General features: G+C 37.7%; 1 protein-coding gene and 1 long non-coding RNA gene across 3 annotated transcripts in view; one reads left to right on the forward strand and one right to left on the reverse strand.

The window, feature by feature from the left end:
* Window positions 1-4380: 4380 nt before the first annotated feature.
* The window catches only part of LOC126267267 (uncharacterized), a 459263-nt gene continuing 439545 nt past the window's right edge, over window positions 4381-24098 (reverse strand). For both annotated transcript variants that reach the window (XM_049972334.1, XM_049972333.1), the window contains 2 exons: window positions 20518-20700; window positions 4381-8136 (listed from right to left, as the gene is read on the reverse strand). In XM_049972334.1, coding sequence (XP_049828291.1) covers window positions 7970-8136; window positions 20518-20700 — 350 coding nt within the window. In that variant the 3' untranslated portion in view covers window positions 4381-7969. The remainder of the gene's footprint in view (window positions 8137-20517; window positions 20701-24098) is intronic.
* LOC126267268 (uncharacterized) overlaps window positions 7766-24098 on the forward strand; it is a 68725-nt gene continuing 52392 nt past the window's right edge. Inside the window, exon 1 of the long non-coding RNA XR_007548975.1 lies at window positions 7766-7838. This is a non-coding gene — a long non-coding RNA (uncharacterized LOC126267268). The remainder of the gene's footprint in view (window positions 7839-24098) is intronic.

Genomic DNA, 24098 nt, shown 5'->3' on the forward strand with positions numbered 1-24098 from the left:
GGTGAGATGCTGGACATACATATGCACAAATGTAGCTTTATATGTGTGCACTAGCTGACAAACCCAGGATTCCATGGGTATTCATTTTGCCAATTTTCTATTAGAAACTAAAACAAAAAATAAACCATGTTTGCAGGGAACGATCCAAAAAAACTTTTTTTCATGTATTTGTGAAAACAACTTTGTAATTAATAAATAGTTATACAAAGAAATAAGAACAGTTTATAAATGTACAAATGCTGTATCCGAATTAAGAAATATGATCACAGACAGTTGGTGTATATTGGATGCAGCAGCTTCGCATTTTTACAAATATTTCTACAGCAATGCCTCTTCGTAGCTCTATAGCTATTAACACTTTGCAATTGAAAGTGGTCAAAAGTACTGCCAGGTATCGAGGATTTCCTTAAATTGACTCGACTATATGAGTGTCTTAATAGTAAGGAATAAATCTATTCAAAATTAATGTGTGATGTGGTAATTTTTAATGTATCTCATTGTTTATGACATCATATCTCTTGATTAAATGATGATGGCGTCACTTGGGTAAAATATTGCGGAGGTAAAATAGTCCCCCATTTGGATCTCCGGGCGGGGACTATTCAAGAGAACATTGTTATCAGAAGAAAGAAAACTGGCATTCTACGGATCAGAGTGTGGAATGTCAGATCCCTTAAACGGGCAGGTAGGTTAGAAAATTTAAAAAGGGAAGTGGATAAGTTAAAGTTAGATATAGTGGGAATTAGTGAAGTTCGGTGGCAGCAGGAACAAGACTTCTGGTCAGGTGAATACAGGGTTGTAAATAGAAAATCAAATAGGGGTAATGCAGGAGTCGGTTTAATAACGAATAAAAAAATAGGAGTGTGGGTAAGCTACTACAAATAGCATAGTGAATGCATTATTGTGGCCAAGATAGACATGAAGCCCATGCCTACTACAGTAGTACAAGTTTATATGTCAACTAGCTCTGCACATTACGAAGTAATTGAAGAAATGTATGATCAAATAAAAGAAATTATTCAGATACTGAAGGGAGACGAAAATTTAATAGTCATGGGTGACTGGAATTCAGTAGTAGCAAAAGGGAGAGAAGGAAACGTAGTAGGTGAATATGGATTGGGGCTACGAAATGAAAGAGGAAGCCGCCTGGTAGAAATTTGCACAGAGCACAACTCAATCATAGCTAACACTTGGTTCAAGAATCATAAAAGAAGGTTGTATACATGGAAGAAGCCTGGAGATACCGACAGGTTTCAGATAGATTACATAATGGTAATACAGAGATTTAGGAACCACGTTTTAAATTGTAAGACATTTCCAGGGGCAGATGTGGACTCTGATCACAATCTACTGGTTATGAACTGTAGATTAAAACTGAAGAAACTGCAAAAAGGTGGGAATTTAAGGAGATGGGACCTGGATAAACTGAAAGAACCAGAGGTTGTACAGAGTTTCAGGGAGAGCATAAGGGAACAATTGACAGGAATGGGGGGAATAAATACAGTAGAAAAGAATGGGTAGCTTTGAGAGATGAAGTAGTGAAGACAGCAGAGGACCTAGTAGGTAAAAAGACGAGGGCTAGTAGAAATCCTTGGGTAACAGAAGAAATACTGAATTTAATTGATGAAAGAAGAAAATATAAAAATGCAGTAAATGAAGCAGGCAAAAAAAAAAAAAAAAAAAAAAATACAAATGTCTCAAAAACAAGATCGACAGGAAGTGCAAAATGGCTAAGCAGGGATGGCTAGAGGTCAAATGTAAGGATGTAGAGGGTTATCTCACTAGGGCTAAGATAGATACTACCTACAGGAAAATTAAAGAGACCTTTGGAAAACAGAGAACCACTTGTATGAATATCAAGAGCTCAGATGGAAATGCAGTTCTAAGCAAAGAAGGGAAAGCAGAAAGGTGTAGGGAGTATATAGAGGGCCTATACAAGGGCAATGTACTAGAGGACAATATTATGGAAATGGAAGAGGATGTAGATGAAGATGAAATGGGAGATACGATACTGCATGAAGAGTTTGACGGAGCACTGAAAGACCTGAGTCGAAACAAGGCCCCGGGAGTAGACAACATTCCATTAGAACTACTGACGGCATTGGGAGAGCCAGTCCTGACAAAACTCTACCATCTGGTGAGCAAGATGTATGAGACAGGCATAATATCCTCAGACTTCATGAAGAATATAATAATTCCAATCCCAAAGAAAGCAGGTGCTGACAGATGTGAAAATTATCGAACAATCAGTTAAATAAGTCACAGCTGCAAAATACTAACGCGTATTCTCTACAGAATGGAAAAACAGGTACTAGCTGACCTTGGGGAAGATCAGTTTGGATTCCGTAGAAATGTTGGAACACGTGAGGCAATACTGACCCTACGACTTATCTTAGAAGCTAGATTAAGGAAAGGCAAACCTACATTTCTAGCATTTGTAGACTTAGAGAAAGCTTTTGAAAATGTTCACTGGAATACTCCCTTTCGATTTCTGAAGGTGGCAGGGGTAAAGTACAGGGAGCGAAAGGCTATTTACAATTTGTACAGAAGCCATATGGCAATTATAAGAGTCAAGGGACACGAAAGGGAAGCAGTGGTTGGGAAGGGAGTGAAACAGGGTTGTAGCCTGTCGCCGATGTTATTCAATCTGTATATTGAGCAAGCAGTGAAGGAAACAAAAGAAAAATTCGGAGTAGGTATTAAAATCCATGGAGAAGAAATAAAAACTTTGAGGTTCGCCGATGACATTGTAATTCTGTCAGAAACAGCAAAGGACTTGGAAGAGCAGTTGAATGGAATGGACAGTGTCTTGAAAGGAGGATATCAACAAAAGGAAAACGAGGATAATGGAATGTAGTCAAATTAAGTCAGGTGATGCTGAGGGAATTAGATTAGGAAATGAGACACTTAAAGTAGTAAAGGAGTTTTGCTATTTGGGGAGCAAAATAACTGATGATGGTCGAAGTAGAGAGGATATCAAATGTAGACTGGCAATGGCAAGGAAAGCGTTTCTGAAGAAGAGAAATTTATTAATATCGAGTATTGATTCAACTGTCAGTAAGTCGTTTTTCTGAAAGTATTTGTATGGAGCGTAGTATTTGTATGGAAGTGAGACATGGACGATAACTAGCTTGGATAAGAAGAGAATAGAAACTTCCAAAATGTGGTGCTACAGAAGAATGCTGAAGATTAGATGGGTAGATCACATAACTAATGAGGAGGTATTGAATAGGATTGGAGAGAAGAGAAGTTTGTGGCACAACTTAACTAGAAGAAGGGATCGGTTGGTAGGACATGTTCTGAGGCATCAAGGGATCACCAATTTAGTATTGGAGGGCAGGGTGGAGGGTAAAAATTGTAGAGGGAGACCAAGAGACGAATACACTAAACAGATTCAGGAGGATGTAGGTTGCAGTAGGTACTGGGAGATGAAGAAGCTTGCGCAGGTTAGAGTAGCATGAAGAGCTGCATCAAACCAGTCTCAGGACTGAAGACCACAACAGCAACAACAACGTCTCTTTAACTATTTGTCGTACAATGATTTGTCTATGTAAGTACATTCAGTGGCAAAATTTATTGTGCAAAATTTATTGTGAATACTGTTAATAGCATAGAAATAATACACGTAAATGTTATGCATGATATGGCAGTTTTTCATACACCTCATTCCTTATGACATCATATCTTCACAGTTATTGTTGCCTGACAGTAAAGGATAAATATACCACATTTGGTTGAAATCGCTCCAGTGGTTTAGGTGATATGGAAAACACACACCTGTTGCAAATAACTTCTTTGGATTTGCAGCAAACCATTCATTCTAAAATTAAATTGCAGCTCAGCTCAGTGCTATGAATCTCAAGTGTGGGTCATATTATGTGTTCCAAAATCAAGACTTTTCATTCTCAGCAAAAATTACAGTTTCTTAAAACTTCTCATTGTTTTGTCAGTCATTCATTCATACTAAGCAGTGAATCCACAACTGACCCCTTTGGATTTCTGTAATTATGACATGCTCATGCAGATTATTCACAGATTCTCCCCAAAGCCTTTTAAAATGAAGTTTACTGCTTGTTAATTAGATATGAAATGTACGTCTCAAGACAACTGTAGTGCACAGTGTAACTAAGCAAGGGCACAGCCTTATGACTCCAAAGATTAGTCTAAATATAACACTTAGTATATTATATTTGGTGAATATGTATATTTTTAATGAAAAGTTCTTTATTATTTTCTTTCATCATTTCTAGTGTAACGAAAAATATGTGGTATACAAGTCCGTAATCATTAATGACATAGTTCATTTTTTTGTACTCGTGTTTTCTTTTGTAAAGAATGTGGATGAACAATTATTAAAACAACAAATAAGTTACACATTGGTTACCTATTTTTTATTCAATTTATTTCTCATTTCAGATGAATTTCTGACAATATTTTCTACAAGTGGAATGCACAGTGAAGTTACAGCCACAGCTGAAGTCACAGACAATCATTACATGTCAGTAACATTCAACACCTGGAAACACCCACAACAAGTTATTCATATCATTCATTATCTCACTTAAAGAATAAGAAAAAAAGAAGCCAATCACATGCAGCTATACAAGTCTGCATGAGTGGTCATCCATCATTTGTGAATAAATACAGTGAATGACTTTTATAGAAAATTACTCTGCCATGCTCTAAATGCACAAGTCATGTTGTTACAATTAATGTTGCCTCTTCAATAGAACACACTATTGTACAACCAGAGTTATGTTATTTTGACTCAAATGTAAAGCTTTAAAGTAGTTACTGCATAATGCTTTTCCCATACTCATTCATGAAATGAATTGTTATGCAAATTACAAGCCAAATTGTTGTCCCTTGCATATAATATCTCAATTGCAAAAAGTGACCCTCAATGTTATATCAGTTTTAAATAACTCTTAAATATCATGTTTATGTACTCACACATTTTACTCAAGATGTGACTATAAGTTATAAATATGTCACATTCATTAATTAAATTTTATATAATAAAATGGGCTACTGTTAGATTTACATTGTGAATTTATTTTGTCTTAACATCGAGTTTTATAGACATCCAGTGTGCCAATAAAAAATGTCGATATAAAATGCTTGCCAACAACACTCTTCATAACATGACCATCTAAAATAAGCTGGTTTTGGTCTTCCTCATTTGGAATAATAGTGCTTTATTAGAAAGAGAGGAAATAAATCTACTTCTAGATATTCTCATTTGTAGTTTATTTTTTTAAATAACAAAACAGAACTGTTGTCAGTAACAAGTGTAGGTGAACGGAAATGAGAGCGCAAGAAATGGCATGAGAGTGTGGAGATTGTAAGGGAGAGAAAGAGGGCAATGGTGAACTCATGTAAGGTGTGATATTAAAAGACAATTGTCCTTTTAAAAGGCACACTTCTCTGTGAGAAACAGAACAAAATGGAAGGTGGTTCACCAGTCTATATTATTTCAGAAATACTTTCTATATTTTGAGTAGTTGGTGCTCTGGAAACCTTTATTGTGTACGTAGGGATGGAAAATCGTGTGCATATCCAAAAAGATGCTCTAGTTGATAAATCTCTTGTGCTTTGATGATGATTAGTAACAACTGAAACTGATAGCAATAATAAAGACCTTGAAAATAGCTAATGGTGGCACTATTTGATTTTCAATAGAGTTACTATAGTTGAGATTACCATCTTTATAACAAAATGATTAACTAACATATACAGCCTTCAAGGACAAATGGGGACCATTAAGCTCTTGATTTGATGCTGTAATAAGTCACTCTATTTCTTCATAAAAATAGCATGTTGTACACGTCCCAGGTCTTCATTCCAACATACCTTACAGGACACATCAAAATTTTGACTGGAGTCATTATCAAAAGTTAGTGAGTTTCTGTTAAATAACTCTCCTCTGCCAGTGCTAATCACTGTTACTGGTGAAACTTACAGGAGTCTAATAGAAACATCTGCACAAAAAATTAAAAAAAGTTGCTACATATTGCTGAATGAACACCTGCACATTTTGTAATGTATGTTACACAAACCTGCATTAAATGGTTTCATCTCTAGCCACTTCCTTTATAACAGAACATAAAATACTAATTCAAAGTCATGCACTTGGACAGCTGCTGTTTCCATAATTGGTATCACTATAGAACAGTTCATCCCATGACATGCTGCTTCTCATACTGGATGTACTTGGATCATCAACTTTCTGAAGTACATCTGTTAAGGCACTGAGTAAAACAGTGACTAGAAACAGAAATTTGACAGGAAAAGATGCTGCATGTGTTTGATTAATTGTTCTTCTGAGAAAGTGAAAATTAATGCCAAACTTTCTATAATAATTACCTGTTTGTGAGAATGGATGAAGTGCATCAATATTGTCCATTCTACAGCTCTTTGCAGACAGCACAGTCTGAGATGATGTTGGGGATGTTCACAAAATCCATTAAAATAACTTGATAATATGAGCAGTGTTGCTAAAATTTAACATCTTACATCAGTTTCTGGTTTTATGAATGTCTATATCCCCAGAGACAAAATGGTTACACTATTCTGTGTCCCTGCTCACATCACCATTCAGCTCATTCAAAACCACAAGAACATTACTCTGACATGTTTTGAAATAAAAATCTTGTATGTTACATATTAATTAAAAAGATTCCTTGACACTGCAGTCCAACAGAATGTTTTTATTCATTTTCTGCTTAAAAATGCACTTCAATCTTTATTTTATTATTGGTCCCTTTTCTTCACACTAATAGACCCTAAATGCATTCGTTAAAATGTGTCTTGATATAATAACTGAATTAAATTTTCTCTTAGAGCCACACAGTTAACTTAGGATCCTTCAGAACAAATGGTTTAGCAACAGAAACAATTTTTACACTTGAAAAAAATTTCAGAAGAATCAACACAGTAGTTCGTACATTCCTGTTTGCATACGGGAAACCTATTTCTATTATTTTAAGAGTGTTCTGGACATTCATCAGCACACATGATTATTCCGTGACAAAAATAAGTGCATCTCTTTTCGAAATATTTTTTCTTGGTGTTAGAAGTGAACCAACTATGTGCACACAGTCTCTAACAATTGGAAACTTTGTAGCTGTTATACAGTTACAGTCACCCATTAAATGCAAGTGTGAGCATTGTAAACAATAATGATTGGCACGAAACTCATCGAAATGTTCTGACAAGATGATGCCACCACTCGACTGATAACCCGAGAAGAATTCATCACTAACATTAGCATTTATCTCTTTACTTATATTTGCCCTACAGACTGCATTGCCATTTAGTCTGATGAAACTGAATAAAATTTAGTTTTTATCATTAATATTTCTGCAGAGGCAACAAAATAAATACAAAGTGAATAGTCAAATAAACATTTCACTACACAGTTCTAACTGTACTTAAATATTTACATTATATACACTCAAAGATGATATGAATTGACAGTGTAAAATAAATAATAATAATTGCTTTGGTAAATAATTATTTGTCCGTGACTAGAGGACAAAAATGTATAAAACCAACTTGCTTGGAAGTTGTGCAACAAAGTGAAACTTTGTGAAAGAATCAATTACTCATTTATCATTAACTGAAACACAATGGATCGATACCTGTATTTCATTCATAACTGATTCCATATATGTGTCTGAAGACTTACTTATCATGATGATATGATATTACTACCGAATAAAACATAAAATACAAATATAATGTCACTGACTTCTTTCTCTGCATTTTCAGTGGCTGTTCTTCAGCTTCAAACAAGATTATAAAAAGACATCACAGTGATGCACTGGGATTTAATAGTAAGTAAAACTACAAATTATAATTACAGCACAGTCACTGCATCAGTTTCTGTACTGTGGATGGTCACCACATGAACTGTGCTGATTTACAGCATCTTGGTCTTAGAAAAAAATTCTAGTATCATGTGCTTTCACGCCTGCTTCACATGGGGCTTGAAGCATGATACTAGCCAGGCAGTGTAGATAAAAAAAGTTACAGTAATAGCAATAACAGCATACATGAAAAGGTTCAATTCTGGTTGGCGGAAACGATTCTTTCGAAGCCATTCAAGGACCTCATCACCAGTTGAAAGATCACCTAGAAGAAATTTTTAAAAAATGAGATTAAATATAAGCTCACATATATATGAAAAAATAGACAAAAGTGCTATGTTTCTATGTATTACTGACATGCAAGAAATGAAAAAATATCACAGTAAATGGAATCAAGATTTTATTCATTTTGCGATTTATATCCCATATTATGCAGCAACAAAAGCAGAAAGGAAGGTGTTATGAAGAAATGATAACAAAAGAAAAATCAGAGTTGAAGTTGGGAATAGGACAGTCTTAACTTTCTGTCCATTCATCTATTTTTCATGCCAGTATTGGTGAATATCTGTAGTTAGTATCTTTTTTGAGGGTAAAAAAGAACTTTCTGTATTTGAATAGATAGTAAAGCAGTTATTTATTAGATTCCAATGCATTAACCACTACACTTTTGTTTGTTTCCATTTGCCCATCTCAGCAAAAGTAGGCCTAATTACACAAATTTCTTTTCTCCTCGGTATCTCTGTGATCTGTTTAATCAAGCTACTTACAAAACGGTATCTTTCAGTACAAGGATGTCCCAATTAATAAATTGCATAGTTACAATTGAAATCCTAGCCTTCCAAATTTTTGTTTTGTGTTGGTTCCTCAAGCTACTGTGCAGCTCTTTCTCATTCCCTTGTCAAATATGAGTACTAACTTCATCTCTAAACTTTAAAAATTGATGAAACAATAAGTTCAGTTATAAATATTCACACCTTTTTCCATTTTATGTGGACAGACTAATTACATGACTCCCCAGTACTGCATTCTCTTTACTCTTTATTGGTCCCAGTTCCTTGAAAAGCAGTGATCACTTGCTATCTTTTTCCATATTCCGTAATTAGACTGCTCCCAAGTCTCAATCACTTTATGAACTATTTTACAATTTGCCTATAAGGCAAATAGTATTCATTATAATTAACACACATCAAGCCATTTGTTTCCTTCTGTTCAACCTCTCATTTGCAGTGTACAAGTGCTGTTCAAAAAGTAAGGTGACTTCAAATTGCGTGGGCAATGGACATTCGATTACCGATCTTTTTCTTTTTTTGTTATGTTGGTACACATGTCCCAAACATATGTTTACAATTTCAAGTGTACAGCATACTTCGTTTTTGACAGATAGAAAGGTTAGATGTGTTTTAGTGTGCTTGGTGATTTTCAATTATTATAAAAAATGGATCAAAGAGTTTGCATCAAATTTTGTTTGAAAAATGGAATCAAGTGCTCTAAAAAAAAAAATTACAAGTGGTACAAGCTCTTCCAAGATGGCCGAGGAGATGCCAACAATGGACCTCGCTCTGGATGCCCCAGCACATCAACAACACATGATAACATTGAAGCTGTGAAGAAAGTAGTTTTGGATAATCATCAAATTACCATAAGAGAAGTTTCTGAGGATGTTGCATGTCAGTCAGCTCATGTCATGCAATTTTTTCAGATATTTTGAGAATGAGAAGAGTGCCAGCGAAATTTGTTCCAAATCTTCTCAATTTTGATCAGAAGAATCATCACATGAGCATCGCTCATAAGCTCTTGAATGACATTAATGATGATCCTGATTAGCTGATAAGGTTCATAACTGGTGACAAAACATGTGTTTGCCGTTATGACATCAAAATCAAAGCCCAGTCAGCCCAATGGAAGCATCCCGGAGAGCCAAGACCGGAAAAAGCATGCCAAGTTCGATCAAATGTCAAAGTTTTAGTTTCGCTCACTGTTTTTCAATTACCATGGCATAGTGCATCATGAATCTTTACGTCAAGGTCATATGGTCAATAAGAGAAGCAATATGTAAAAAAGCTTTTGCAAAATGACAATGCGCATGCTCATTCATCGTTGCTTGTGAGAGTTTTTTTGACCAAAGCAACATGACAATCATGCCTCATCAACCATATTCATCGGATTTGCCCCCTGCAACTTTTTCCTGTTCCCAAAACTGAAGAGGCATATGAAAGAATGAAGATTTTCAACAACTGAAGAAATAAAACTGAATTGCCGGAAGTACTCAAGGTTGTACCAAAAACAGCTTATGAGAAAAGCTTTGAGGTTTGGAAGAAGCATTGGCACAAGTGTGTTGTATCTGAGGGGATTACTTTGAAGGGGACAACATAAATATTGATGAAAAAATAAATATTTTTTTTCATAGAAATATAAAGTCACCGTACTTTTTGAACACACCTCTTATTTCATTTATCTCAAAGACAGTAGTTTTTGTTATCATATGAAGTGTCCCTGATTTTTAGAAAATGCATGTCTGTACTTTTGCATTTGAAGTAACTCTGAGAATTCATTTTCAATTATTCATATATTAAAAAGGCACAGAAAATCAGAGGTTCAAATAATATCCAATGATCTAATAGCAAAAGTTTCTCACCAGGCATGAATATTAGTCAGTTAACGCTGTGCTGTGATTAAAATCACATGAAAAAGTGGACCATGAAAAACTGACAGGAAATCTGCCAAGAACAGTTCTGCAGCAACACAAAAACAAATGCATCATGGAAGAAAAGTCGAAATATTCAGAGATAGCCATGCATGCAATGTTTCAGACTTTGTATCTGACTCTGCAAAAGAAAATGTGAGTTTCTCAGCTTTTGTTAAGCCTGGAGCGAAGTTCAAATACATGATTAGCAGTGTCAAACAAAAATGTACCATTTCTACTAAAAGTGACTGTGTTGTTCTTGTAATGGGATCAAACAATGTTTACTGCAATGAGGCTAGTGCATCTCTCTAAAACTTGGTCATTATCTGGCAGTTACTGTCGACTACAAAAGTTATAGCGTGAATCTGCCTATGAGATCTGATTTAGTAGACTGACCTTGTGTAAATAGTGAAATTCGATGAATGAATGAATGAATGAAACAGTAAAATACTTCTGTTCAATGTTTAAAAACATAAACCTTCTCGATGTCTACAATCACGAAAAAGCTAGTTTCATACTTGCATTGATTTGGTAAGAAGACTTGTGTCTGATACAAACAAGACTGTTGACAAAATCATGCATGAAAACAGCTGCAAAAGCAAACAAGCCACTGCCTTAAGTGGCTACACGTAGGGAAACAAGTGAAAGGGGTCAATTCCAATTGGATTTGGCACAAGTTTAACAACACAGAAGAATTACTCAATACACAGGTGGCAATTCCTTTATCATGTAGACAAATTATTAAAGATGCTTCACCTGATAATGTATGCAGTAGTAACCTCATTATGAATTTTAATATTGCAAATCTGTCTCAAGGAATGATCAGCGAGCTTTATAACACGCAAATTTTGTTACAGAGTATGAAACAGTCAGTAAATGTGATATGTATAAATGAACATCAGTTTAAAACAGAAAATACCAGTCTTCTCAACAAATTTCCCAGCTACAAACTGGCCAGCAGCTTTTGTAGAACTTACAAGTATGGAGGCTCTTGCATATTTGTTCATTCCTCAGTAACGTATGAAATCAGACAGAATTTTAGCCATCTAAATGAAGCAATTACTTTTGAAAGTTATTGTATAGAAGTTAAAGATTATAACATGTTAATCATCAGTATATATCATATCCCTTGGTACAACATAACCTCTGTGGTTTTATATTAATTTGAAACTCTGTTACAAAGATTAAAAACTGAAAAACTGCATAAGAAACTAGCTATATGTGCTGACTTTAACATAGATATAAGAACTGATGACAAATTTGCTTCACATTTGAAGAATCTGATAGCCACAAATGGACTAAATCCAAATTCTGACCAATGCACAATAGTTACAGATGTTTGGTCTGTTATAAAAAGTGAGATTGGCAGTGAAATGGACAGAAAATGTCCTTCTAAACTAATGATAAATTGTAGGACAGTTACAGATCCTAGTGCCATATGAGAATCCGAGAATCCTTCAATAATTTCTTCATAAGTTGTAACAAAATTAGTGACTGCTCACCACCAAGTACAGCCCCCAGTATGGCAGAGAGAAATTTTCACTGTTCATGTCATTACAATCATAATGTCCCTAAAAAATTTAAAATTAGTGATTTGGGATGAAGTTCCACTGGAATAATGAAATCACTACATTATAGTATTGCACATCCACTCTCCCTCATACACAAACAGTCTTTCGGAGAGGGATTTTCCAAGATTGGTTAAAATATGCTGAAATTCTGCCAGTTCATAAAAAGAGCAAACAAAATTAAATGGGAAGCTATAGGCCTACCTCCTTGTTACAAATTCTTTCGAAAATATTTGAAATGGCTGCCTGTAACCAGATAGAAAATTATAATTCATCCCACAATATTATTTGAAGCTATCAGTACAGTTTCAGGAAAGGCTACAGCACAACCCACGAAATAAATGAATTGGTCACAAAAGTTATCAGTTGTCTCAATTACAGCATGTGTGTATCAGGCATCTTTTGCAGTCTTGTCAAAGCCTTCAACACTGTAAATCATGATTGGCTTCTTCAAAAATTGGCTAGCTATGGTTTTCAAGGTAAATCTCTCAGTTGGATGTCATCATAGTTGGCAAACAGAAAACAAAGAGTGCTTGTTAATAACAGTGGCAAGGAATTCATTCCTGGCTGGAAAACATACAATTAGATGTCTCACAAGTCTCAATATTAGGGCCACTACTATTTTTGTATTACATCAATGATATGCCATGCCAGATTGAGTCTGATACCATCCTTTATACACGTTTCAACAGCGATAGTCTACAGTAAACCCAATAAAGACTTAACCCGCAGTATTGAGCACACACTTGGTGAAGTGAGTGTGTGGATCAAGAATTATAATATTAAATTAAACTTTCAAGAACAGAAACTGATCATTTCACCATGAAACAATCAGCACAATGTATAAGTGAAATTACTTATATGGACAAAAGATTGGACTCTATAGCTGTGTCAAATTTCTTAGTGTGTTAATAAATAAAAACATGTTGTGCAGTGAGCATGTAGACAGCATTCTTAGTCAACTGAACAGTCTTGTGTATGTCAAGAATTTCTTATCTAGTATCACTTATTTAGCAGTAAAAAACTGTAGACAGCATTCTTAGTCAACTGAACAGTCTTGTGTATGTCAAGAATTTCTTATCTAGTATCACTTATTTAGCAGTAAAAAACTGTATTTTATGCATATTTTATTTCAGTCGTTAAGTACAGCATCATTTTCTGGGGTCTGAGAAAACTAATTTCTTTAGAGTCTTTAGACTACAAAAAAAAGATCATCTGAGCCATGGTGGGAGCTAAAGAGAATCAACACTGCAAACCTCTATTTGAAAAATTAGATCTAATATCCATCTCTAGCATGTATATATATGAGGTCCATATCTTGTCAAAGAGAAACCCACAACTTTTTGAGGACAACTGCTTCAAGTACCTGTATTAGACTAGATATAAGGCAAGTTACATGATACTTACACACAGGCTCAAACTTGATAAAACAATCTCCACATTAAAAGGGCATGAAATTTCTAAAAAAAATCTATACGGGGAAAAGTGATCCAGATCCAAGAAATACTAAAGGAGACATAAAAAAGTATTTTAAAAGTAAATGCTACCTTAGTGTAGCAGATTTCTTGAATGATGAACATGTAATATAACATCTCTCCAAAAAAGCAGCACCATATATATTATAACCATAGATTTTTTTCAAAAAGTGAGAAGATGGAAAGTATATCTAAAAACAAGGATGATGTAACTTACCAAACGAAAGCATTGGTATGTTGTCAGACACACAAATAAACACAAACACACACACAAAATTCAAGCTTTCGCAACCCACGGTTGCTTCATCAGGAAACAGGGAAGGAGAGGGAAAGACGAAAGGATGTGGGTTTTGAGGGAGAGGGTAAGGAGTCATTCCAATCCCGGAAGTGGAAAGACTTACATTAGGGGGCACACACACACACACACACACACACACACACACACACACACACACATATCCGTCACACATATACAGACACAAGCAGTCATTTGTAAAGGCAAAGAGTTTATGAATTTGAGAGTTTGTAAAGGCAAAGAGTTTGGGCAGAGATGTCAGTCGAAGTGGAAGTACAGAGGCAACGATATTGTTGAATGACAGGTGAGGTATGAGTGGCGGAAACTTGAAATTAGCAGAAGTTGAGGCCTAGTGGGTAACGGGAAGAGAGGATATACTGAAGCGCAAGTTGCCATCTCCGGAGTTCTGATAGGTTGGTCTTAGAGGGAAGTATTCAGATAACCCAGATGGTGTAACACTGTGCCAAGATGTGCTAGCCATGCACCAAGGCATGTTTAACCACAGGGTGATCCTCATTGCCAACAAACACTGTTTGCCTGTGTCCATTCACGTGAATGGACAGTTTGTTGCTGGTCATTCCCACATAGGTAGATTCACAGTGTAGGCAGGTCAGTTGGTAAATCACGTGGGTGCTTTCACACATGGCTCTGCCTTTGATCATGTACACCTTCCGGGTTACAGGACTGGAGTAGGTGGTGGTGGGAGGGTGCATGGGACAGGTTTCACACCAGGGTGGTTACAAGGGAAGGAGCCAGAGGGTAGGGAAGGTGGTCTGGGGATTTCATAGGGGTGAACCAAGAGGTTATGAAGGTTAGGTGGATGGCGGAAAGACACTCTTGGTGGAGTGGGGAGGATTTCATGAAGGATGGATCTCATTTCGGGGCAGGATTTTAGGAAGTCGTATCCCTGCTGGAGAGCCACATTCAAGGTCTGATCCAGTCCCGGGAAGTATTCTGTCACAAGTGGGGCACCTTTGGGTGTTCTTCTGTGGTAGGTTCTGGGTTTGAGGGGATGAGGAAGTGGCTCTGGTTATTTGCTTCTGTACCAGGTCGGAAGGGTAGTTGCGGGATGCGAAAGCTGTTTTCAGGTTGTTGGTGTAATGGTTCAGGGATTCCGGACTGGAGCAGATTCGTTTGCTACAAAGACCTAGGCTGTAGGGAAGGGACTGTTTGATATGGAATGGGTGGCAGCTCATAATGGAGGTACTGTTGCTTGTTGGTGGGTTTGATGTGGACAGATGTGTGAAGCTGGCCATTGGACATATGGAGGTCAACGTCAAGGAAGGTGGCATGGGATATGGAGTAGGACCAGGTGAATATGATGGAATCAAAAGAGTTGAGGTTGGAGAGGAAATTCTGGAGTCCTTCTTGACTGTGAGTCAAGATCGTGAAGATGTCATCAATAAATCTGTACCAGACTTTGGGTTGGCAAGCCTGGGTAACCAAGAAGGCTTCCTGTAAGCGACCCATAAATAGGTTGGCGTACGAGGGGGCCATCCTGGTACCCATGGCTCTTCCCTGTAATTGTTGGAATGTCTGGCCTTCGAAAGTAAAGAAATTTCAAGTTTCCGCCGCTCATACCTCACCTGTCATTCAACAATATCTTTGCCTCTGTACTTCCGCTTTGACTGACATCTCTGCCCAAACTCTTTGCCTTTACAAACTCTTTGCCTTTACAAATGTCTGCTTGTGTCTGTATATGTGAGGATGGATATATATATATATATATATATATATATATATATATATATATATATATATATATATATATATATATATATATATATATATATATATCTGTGTGTGTGTGTGTGTGTGTGTGTGTGTGTATATATATATATATATACCTGTCCTTTTTCCCCCTAAGGTAAGTCTTTCCGCTTCCGGGATTGGAATGACTCCTTACCCTCTCCCTTAAAACCCACATCCTTTCATCTTTCCCTCTCCTTCCCTCTTTACCTGATGAAGCAGCCATGGGTTGCGAAAGCTTGAATTTTGTGTTTGTGTTTGTGTTTATTTGTGTGTCTATGAACATACCAACGCTTTCGTTTGGTAAGTTACATCATCTTCGTTTTTAGATATATTTTTCCTACGTGGAATGTTTCCCTCTATTATATTCATATCATCAATTTGAACGCAACAATTACGTTTGTTATTGTCACTGTTGCATTTCGAAATCTTTTCTGTCACCTTATTTTCTCTTTCTGTTTTTGCAAGTAGTTTCACTTTGTATTCACCTTTCCTTTTTACCGTAATCTACCATACGATTTTATCCTGCCTATATATACTCAATAATACGTAACCCACTTCCAAACCATAACCAAAAAAAAAATTTTCCACTTTCAACACTACCGCTACTATAAAATCCACCGTTTCCAGTTCACAAACAGTTCCTTTCACGTATTAAACAACCATTTCGGCTAGTTCTAACAACTTTCGCTTTATTTCTATTTCCGTTTTTCCCACATCGCTGATCATTTTAGCCGACTCCCATATGTTTTTACGTCATTATTTCTTCGTCAGACAATTGTTAGCCTCGTGTTCATAATCTGCCACCACAAAACCACGCAGTTTTTTCGAAAGTTGCCCAAATTTCTCCACCCTTTATCGTGTTTTGGCGACAACACAACCACCTAACCTTTGTGCACATCGTTGGTTACCAACCCAAATTCACCACAGGATCAACATAGCTCAGCTTTAACCAACACTTTTCTGACTCTTTCCACATCAGGTCTCCAGTTGCTTTCTAGTTCACCTTTATCTCTCCCCATATATTTTTATTTTCATTTTCATTTCAGCTTCATGTTACACTTTCCACCTTCTAATACCATGTCACCCTCACAACATCCCCACAACGACCCCCTTAAATTTTATTTACATTCCCTCCGTAAACATGCCTTCACCCTAGCCAGATTACGCTCCCATATTTTATTTACTCAGGCTCGTCTGACATTTGGCGTTACCCCCAAAGGCCTCACACTTAAAGTTCCCAACTCTGGCTGTAACCCTTCTTTCCATCAGTCCCTATACCAGTTCCAAACTGAACAATCCATAGCCCGCACCCACCTAATCCATCACCTACACATCAACTCAGCCAATGAACCCACCTGTCAACTCCTATCCTTAATAAAAGTCCTCAATCTTTCCTCTCCCACATCTACATCAGTTGTTCAGAGCATCCTCCTACAGGCCAACCGCAAATTAGAACAGCATGCCACCCTCCACCTCAAAAAACTATCTAATCTCCTGGTTTCCCACCTCCGGAAAGGCAACACCCTCCACAACCTTTCCAGCAAACCTCAGCCTCCTCTCATTGCACACAGATCCAGTCTCTCCCATCTACTCAATCTCGCACTTCCAGCTCCACTCCCCCAAAACCTCAAAATTCTAATCAACACAATCTGGAACCACAACACCCTAATGTAGTATTTAAACTTTCCTCCAAACCTCTCTCCCAATCCGAAACCTCTGTCCTATGCAAAGGCCTCACCTTCTGCACTACGTCCAGATTCAACCAAACAGCCGTCGTCAAAGATTTACTGTCCTACACTCGTACTCTCTGCTGGAAATATCACTTTGCCATGAAGAAAAATAATCCTAATCCTACTCCTAATGATCCAACTCCCCAAGACACTATCCAAATTGAACCCTGCCTGGAACAGTTCCGTCCTCTGTCACAGCGGGACCCTCCCTCACCAAACCTTCCAGGAATTTCTCACTTCCAGCCTTGCCTCTCAATCCTTCTTGAAAAACCTTAATCCTACTCCCAACATCAACACTGCTGAAGCCCAGGCTAACCATGATCTGAAGGCTGACCAATCCATCGTCATTCTTCCAGCGGACAAGGATTCCACGACCGTGGTACTTGATCGTCAGGAGTATGTGGCTGAGGGACTGCGTCAGCTTTCAGACAGCACTACATACAAAGTTTGCCAAGGTAATCCCATTCCTGATGTCCAGGCGGAGCTTCAAGGAATCCTCAGAACCTTAGGCCCCCTACAAAACCTTTCACCTGACACCATCAACCTCCTGACCCCACCAACACCCCGCACCCCTACCTTCTACCTACTTCCTAAAATTCACAAACCCAATCATCCCGACAGCCCCATTGTAGCTGGTTGCTAAGCCCCCACAGAACGCATCTCTGCCTACATAGATCAACACCTTCAACCCATTACATGTAGTCTCCCATTCTTCATCAAAGACACCAACCACTTTCTCGAATGCCTGGAATCCTTACCCAATCTGTTACCCCAGGAAACCATCCTTGTAACCATTGATGCCACTTCCTTATACACAAATATTCTGCACATCAACAACCTCGCTGCGATGGAACACTTCCTTTCACGCCGATCACCTGCCACCCTACCTAAAACCTCTTTCCTCATTACCTTAGCCAGCTTCATCCTGACTCACAACTTCTTCACTTTCGAAGGCCAGACATACCAACAATTAAAGGAAACAGCCATGGGTACCAGGATGGCCCCCTCGTATGCCAACCTATTTATGGGTCGCTTAGAGGAAGCCTTCTTGGTTACCCAGGCTTGCCAACCCAAAGTCTGGTACAGATTTATTGATGACATCTTCACGATCAAGAATCACAGTCAAGAAGAACTCCAGAATTTCCTCTCCAACCTCAACTCTTTTGGTTCCATCAGATTCACCTGGTGCTACTCCAAATCCCATGCCGCTTTCCTTGATGTTGACCTCCATCTGTCCAATGGCCAGCTTCACACATCTGTCCACATCAAACCCACCAACAAGCAACAGTACCTCCATTATGACAGCTGCCACTCATTCCATATCAAATGGTCCCTTCCCTACAGCCTAGGTCTTCATGGCAAACGATCTGCCCCAGTCCGGAATCCCTGAACAATTACACCAACAACCTGAAAACAGCTTTCGCATCCCGCAACTACCCTCCTGACCTGGTACAGAAGCAAATAACTAGAGCCACTTCCTCATCCCCTCAAACCCAGAACCTCCCACAGAAGAACCCCAGAAGTGCCCCACTTGTGACAGGATCCTTTCCGGGACTGGATCAGACTGAATGTGGCTCTCCAACAGGGATACAAATTCCTCAAATCCTGCCCTGAAATGAGATCCATCCTTCATGAAATCCTCCCCACTCCACCAAGACTGTCTTTCCGCCGTCCATCTAACCTTCGTAAACTCTTGGTTCACCCCCCATGAAATCCCCAAACCACCTTCCCTCCCCTCTGACTCCTACCCTTGTAACTGCCCCCAGTGTAAAACCTGTCCCATGCACCCTCCCACCACCACCTACCCCAGTCCTGTAACCCAGAAGGTGTACACGATCAGAGGCAGAGCCATGTGTGAAAGCACCTATCTGATTTACCAACTGACCTGCCTACACTGTGATACTTTCTATCTGGGAATGACCAGCAACAAACTGTCCATTCGCATGAATGGACACAGGCAGACAGTGTTTGTTGGTAATGAGGATCACCCTGTGGCTAAACATGCCTTGGTGCATGTCCAGCACATCTTGGCACAGTGTTGCACCATCCGGGTTATCTGAATACTTCCCTCTAATACCAACCTATCAGAACTCCGGAGATGGCAACTTGCGCTTCAGTATATCCTCTCTTCCCGTTACCCACTAGGCCTCAACTTCTGCTAATTTCAAGTTTCCGCCACTCATACCTCACCTGTCATTCAACAACATCTTTGCCTCTATACTTTCGCATTGACTGACATCTCTGCCCAAACTCTTTGCCTTTACAAACTCTCAAACTCTTAAACTCTTTGCCTTTAAAAATGTCTGCTTGTGTCTGTATATGTGCGGATGGATATGTGTGTGTGTGTGTGTGTGTGTGTGTGTGTTGTGTGTGTGTGTGTGTGTGTGTGTGAGAGAGAGAGAGTGTATACCTGTCTTTTTTTCCCCCTAAGGTAAGTCTTTCTGCTCCCGGGATTGGAATGACTCTTACCCTCTCCCTTAAAACCCACATGATTTTGTCTTTCCCTCTCCTTCCCTCTTTCCTGATGAAGCAACTGTGGGTTGTGAAAGCTTGAATTTTGTGTGTGTGTTTGTGTTTATTTGTGTGTCTATCAACATACCAACGCTTTTGTTTGGTAAGTTACATCATCTTTGTTTTTAGATATATTTTTCCTATGTGGAATGTTTCCCTCTTATTATAACCATGTAAAGTAATACATATGTATTGTCACCTTAGATTAGTTTATTAGTCTGTACATTAGTCTTAAAATGGCAAGTCCCCTATGTCACAATTTTTGACTGCACAAGGCATGTTATGTGATAATCAAAATTTGATGTGATTTGATTTTTATGTTTCACAAAGTATCAATGTGCTAATTATTGCACTGAAGATTCATGTTGATAGCCTAGACTTTGTAATATGAATAAATATAACAATGAGTAAACATTTTGTGCAACAAGAATTGCACATACAGTGTAGTTCATGCCATTTTGATGTGCTAGTGCAGACTTTTACACAGCTTCAGATCTCTTTCAGAGCTATTGCAAGATCACCTTGTACTGGTTCTCTATTATTCACAATACATTGACCTGCACATGCCTGTAAAAATGTTAGTAATGTTATTACATCAGAAATCTAATAACACAAAAAAACCTTACATTTACCTCTGTAAATGCTGGGAAACCGTTTACGGAAGTACACAATTGCTGGCAATTTGGTAACACCCCACTTCCGAGCATATCGGGGATCTGCCATCTTCACAAATGTTATATCTAAATTATCAGTTTCACTATCAATGTTCTCCAGTTCTTCCAGAACAGTCATTGACTCTGGCGAATCTTTCTCATCTGTTAAATTCAACAGTTAATTACTAACCAATAATTATTTATATCAAAAGTGTAATAACCACTTTCATTGTGAGTTTTCGTTACATTTGCTATTCCACTGTTCTTACACTGCAGCAGACATTATTAATGATTCATGACTTTAATAACTTGTGGCTACAAATGTCAGAGAACCAACAATAAGATAACAATAAAAAGAATAACTTGGAACTGTCATAGAGAGCAGTATGGTATGTTCATAAATATAATCACTAATGTATTTCTCAAATTGTCTGTCTCAAAGCCTTCTGGTCATTAAACTTAGACAAACTTGTATCTCTTTGTTAAATTTCACTTCTTGTAAGGTTATGGTCACTAAACTCTCCTACTACTGGGAAGTTCATGCCATCTATGGCGCTACTTCTCAGAGGAAACATTAACAGCTGCAACAGAAATCACAATGAAGAGTGGTATTCAGTCACTCAATCATCCATCTTCTTTCATAGATCCTATATTAAAGGAGAACATTCAGCGATGTGGTATCAATCAAGGCATAAATTAATGAAGAGAAACAACTAATAGGAATTATTGTATTTTACAATCTATGAGATGCTATGGACTATAAGATGCACCTTAATTTTTAAGCAATTTTTTTAAATAACATTTTTACCATTTTTACTGGATTGAAAAGCCAGATTAAAAAAATTCTTAGTTTATAAAAGCAAGCTGACCTTTAAAATTCCTGAAAATTATCATCTAAACCTTCTTCTTCTTCCTTTTCCTCCATCATCATTGTTGTCTTCTTCATATACTGTATATAAGATGGTCTTTCTGCCATCAAGGGCATTACTTATGCCGCAGTAACAAACATATTGATTCAATTAAGAATTAACATCAGCAATTTCTACCTAGGTGCAGTGCAAAGTTCATAATACTTGTATGTACATTAACGTCATCTGCCCTCATGCATGTGCCTGTTACCAGTGGATAAGCTTGCATGTTGTAATCAAATCCAGCCTAACTAATAGCTTAACATATTCTACATCTACACCGATACTCTGCAATCCACCTTACAGTGCATGGTGGACACTACCTTTACCACTAGTTTCTTTTCCTCTTTTACTCACAAACAAAACAAGGGAAAAAACTGTCTATGTGCCTTCATATGAGCCCTGATTTCTCACATCTTGCACAATGTATGTGGGAAGCAAGAGAATAATTCTGAACTCAGATTCAAATGCTCATTCTCTAAATTTTCTCAATAGTGTTCCTCGAAAAAAATGTTGTCTTCCCCAAGAAACTCCCAAATGAGTTCCTGAATCATCTTTGTAACACTTGCATGTTGTTCCAATCTACCAGTAACAAATCTAGCAGTCTGCCTCTCAGCTGCTTCAATTTCTTCCTTTAATCCTACCTGGCATGGTTCCCAAACACCTCAGCAGTGTTCAAGAATAGGTTGGACTAGCATCCTATGAGCAGTTTCCTTTATAGGTGAACCACAATTTCCTTGAATTCTCCCAGTAAACCAATGTTGACCATTTACCTTTCCTGCCACAATGCTCACATGGTCATTCCATTTCAGGTTGCATTTCAACAGTACACTCAGATATTTAAATGACATGACTGTGTCAAGCAGGACACAACTAATACTGTTTCCAAACATTATGGGTTTCAAATAGTGCAGTTCATGATATAAGTTCATGGTTGTAGAAAATAAATTAATGCTACATCACAATATGATTCAGTTTTCACAGTTTCTAACAAACTACTTAACAGAACCCAAAGTTTTAATTTCACAGAATGGGCATATGATTAGTGAAACTGAACTCAAATTTCTAGGTGTACAGGTAGATAGTAAACTGTTGTGGGAAGCTCATGTTCAGGATCTTGTACATAGACTTAATGCTGCTATGTTTTATTATGTATCTGAAGTAAGTGATCGTTCGACACATAAATTAGTCTACTTTGCTTATTTTCATTCGCTTATGTCATATGGTATTATATTTTGGGGTAACTCTTTCCATCCTCAAAACAAATTTTTGGCTCAGAAATGGGTAGTTCAGCCAGTAAGTGGTGTAAGTTCGCGAACCTCTTGTCGATCCCTGTTCACTAGTCTGGGTAATCTGACATTGGCCTCTCCATATATATGTTGTTTACTGCTGTCTCTTGTTAACAATATCAGCTTATTCCCAAGAATTAGCAGCTTTCACTCTGTTAATACTAGGTAGAAATCCCGTCTGCATTTGGATCATACATCTGCAGTATACTGCTGCATCCATTTTCAATAAGCTACCACAAAAATTCAAAAATCTTAACAGTAATCCATACACTTTCAAATCAAAATGGAAGAGTTTCCTCATGAGTCACTCCTTCTATTCTGTCATGGAGTTCCTTGAAAAATTAAGCTGATTCCTATGTTATATTGTTGATTGTGTTTACTTTATCTTATGGCTGGACTTTTATTGTGTCCATTAACGTTTTATTTTATCTGTTATTACTTTTTATGTTGTAGTTCCATGTACTGACACATTCGATAACCTTCAAGATTTGGTCCTCAATTTGGTCCTACAGAACACATCTGTGTAAATAAATAAATCACAGCAACCAGAACTTTTATCTAAGTCATCTTGTATCCACCTACAGTCACTCAACTTCAAAACCTTACCATAGTCCACAGCATCATCAGCAAACAACCACAGATTGCTGCCCACCCTGTCCACCAAATCATTTATGTATACAGTGAATAATAGCAGTCCTATCACTCCTGATGATACCTTTGTCTCTGATGAACATTCACTGTCGATGACAATATACTGGGTTCTGTAACTTAAGAAGACTTTGAGCTACTCACATATCTGTGAATCTATTTGACATGCTTGTACCTTCTGTAACAACCTGCAGTGGGGCACTGTGGCAAATGCTCTCTGGAAATCTAGAAATATGGAATCTGCCCATTGCCCTTCATCCACAGTTTGCAGTAGATCATGTGAGAGAAAATGGCAAGCTGAGTTCACATGAGTGATTCCTTCCAAAACCATGCTGATGTGTGGGTATAAGCTTCTCAGTCTCAAGAACATTTTATTATATTCAAACTGAGATTACATTCAAGGATCCTGCAGCAAACCAATGTTAGGAATATTGGTCCGTAATTTTGTGGGTCCATTCTTTTGCCCTTCTTATACACAGGAGTCACCTATACTTTATTCCAGTTGCTTGGAACTTTGTGCTGGGTGAGTGATTCACAATAAATGAAAAATAAGCAAAGGGCCAATGTCATAGAGTACTCTTTGAAAAACCAAACTGGGATTCCATCTGGACCTGGTGACTTATTTGTTTACAACTCATTCTTCTCTATGTATTTGTTTACAACTCCTTCTTCTCTATGCCAGGGATACTTATTATTGTGTTGTCCACGTGGGAGT

Source organism: Schistocerca gregaria, chromosome 4 (assembly GCF_023897955.1).
Source record: "Schistocerca gregaria isolate iqSchGreg1 chromosome 4, iqSchGreg1.2, whole genome shotgun sequence".
Classification (NCBI taxonomy): domain Eukaryota; kingdom Metazoa; phylum Arthropoda; class Insecta; order Orthoptera; family Acrididae; genus Schistocerca; species Schistocerca gregaria.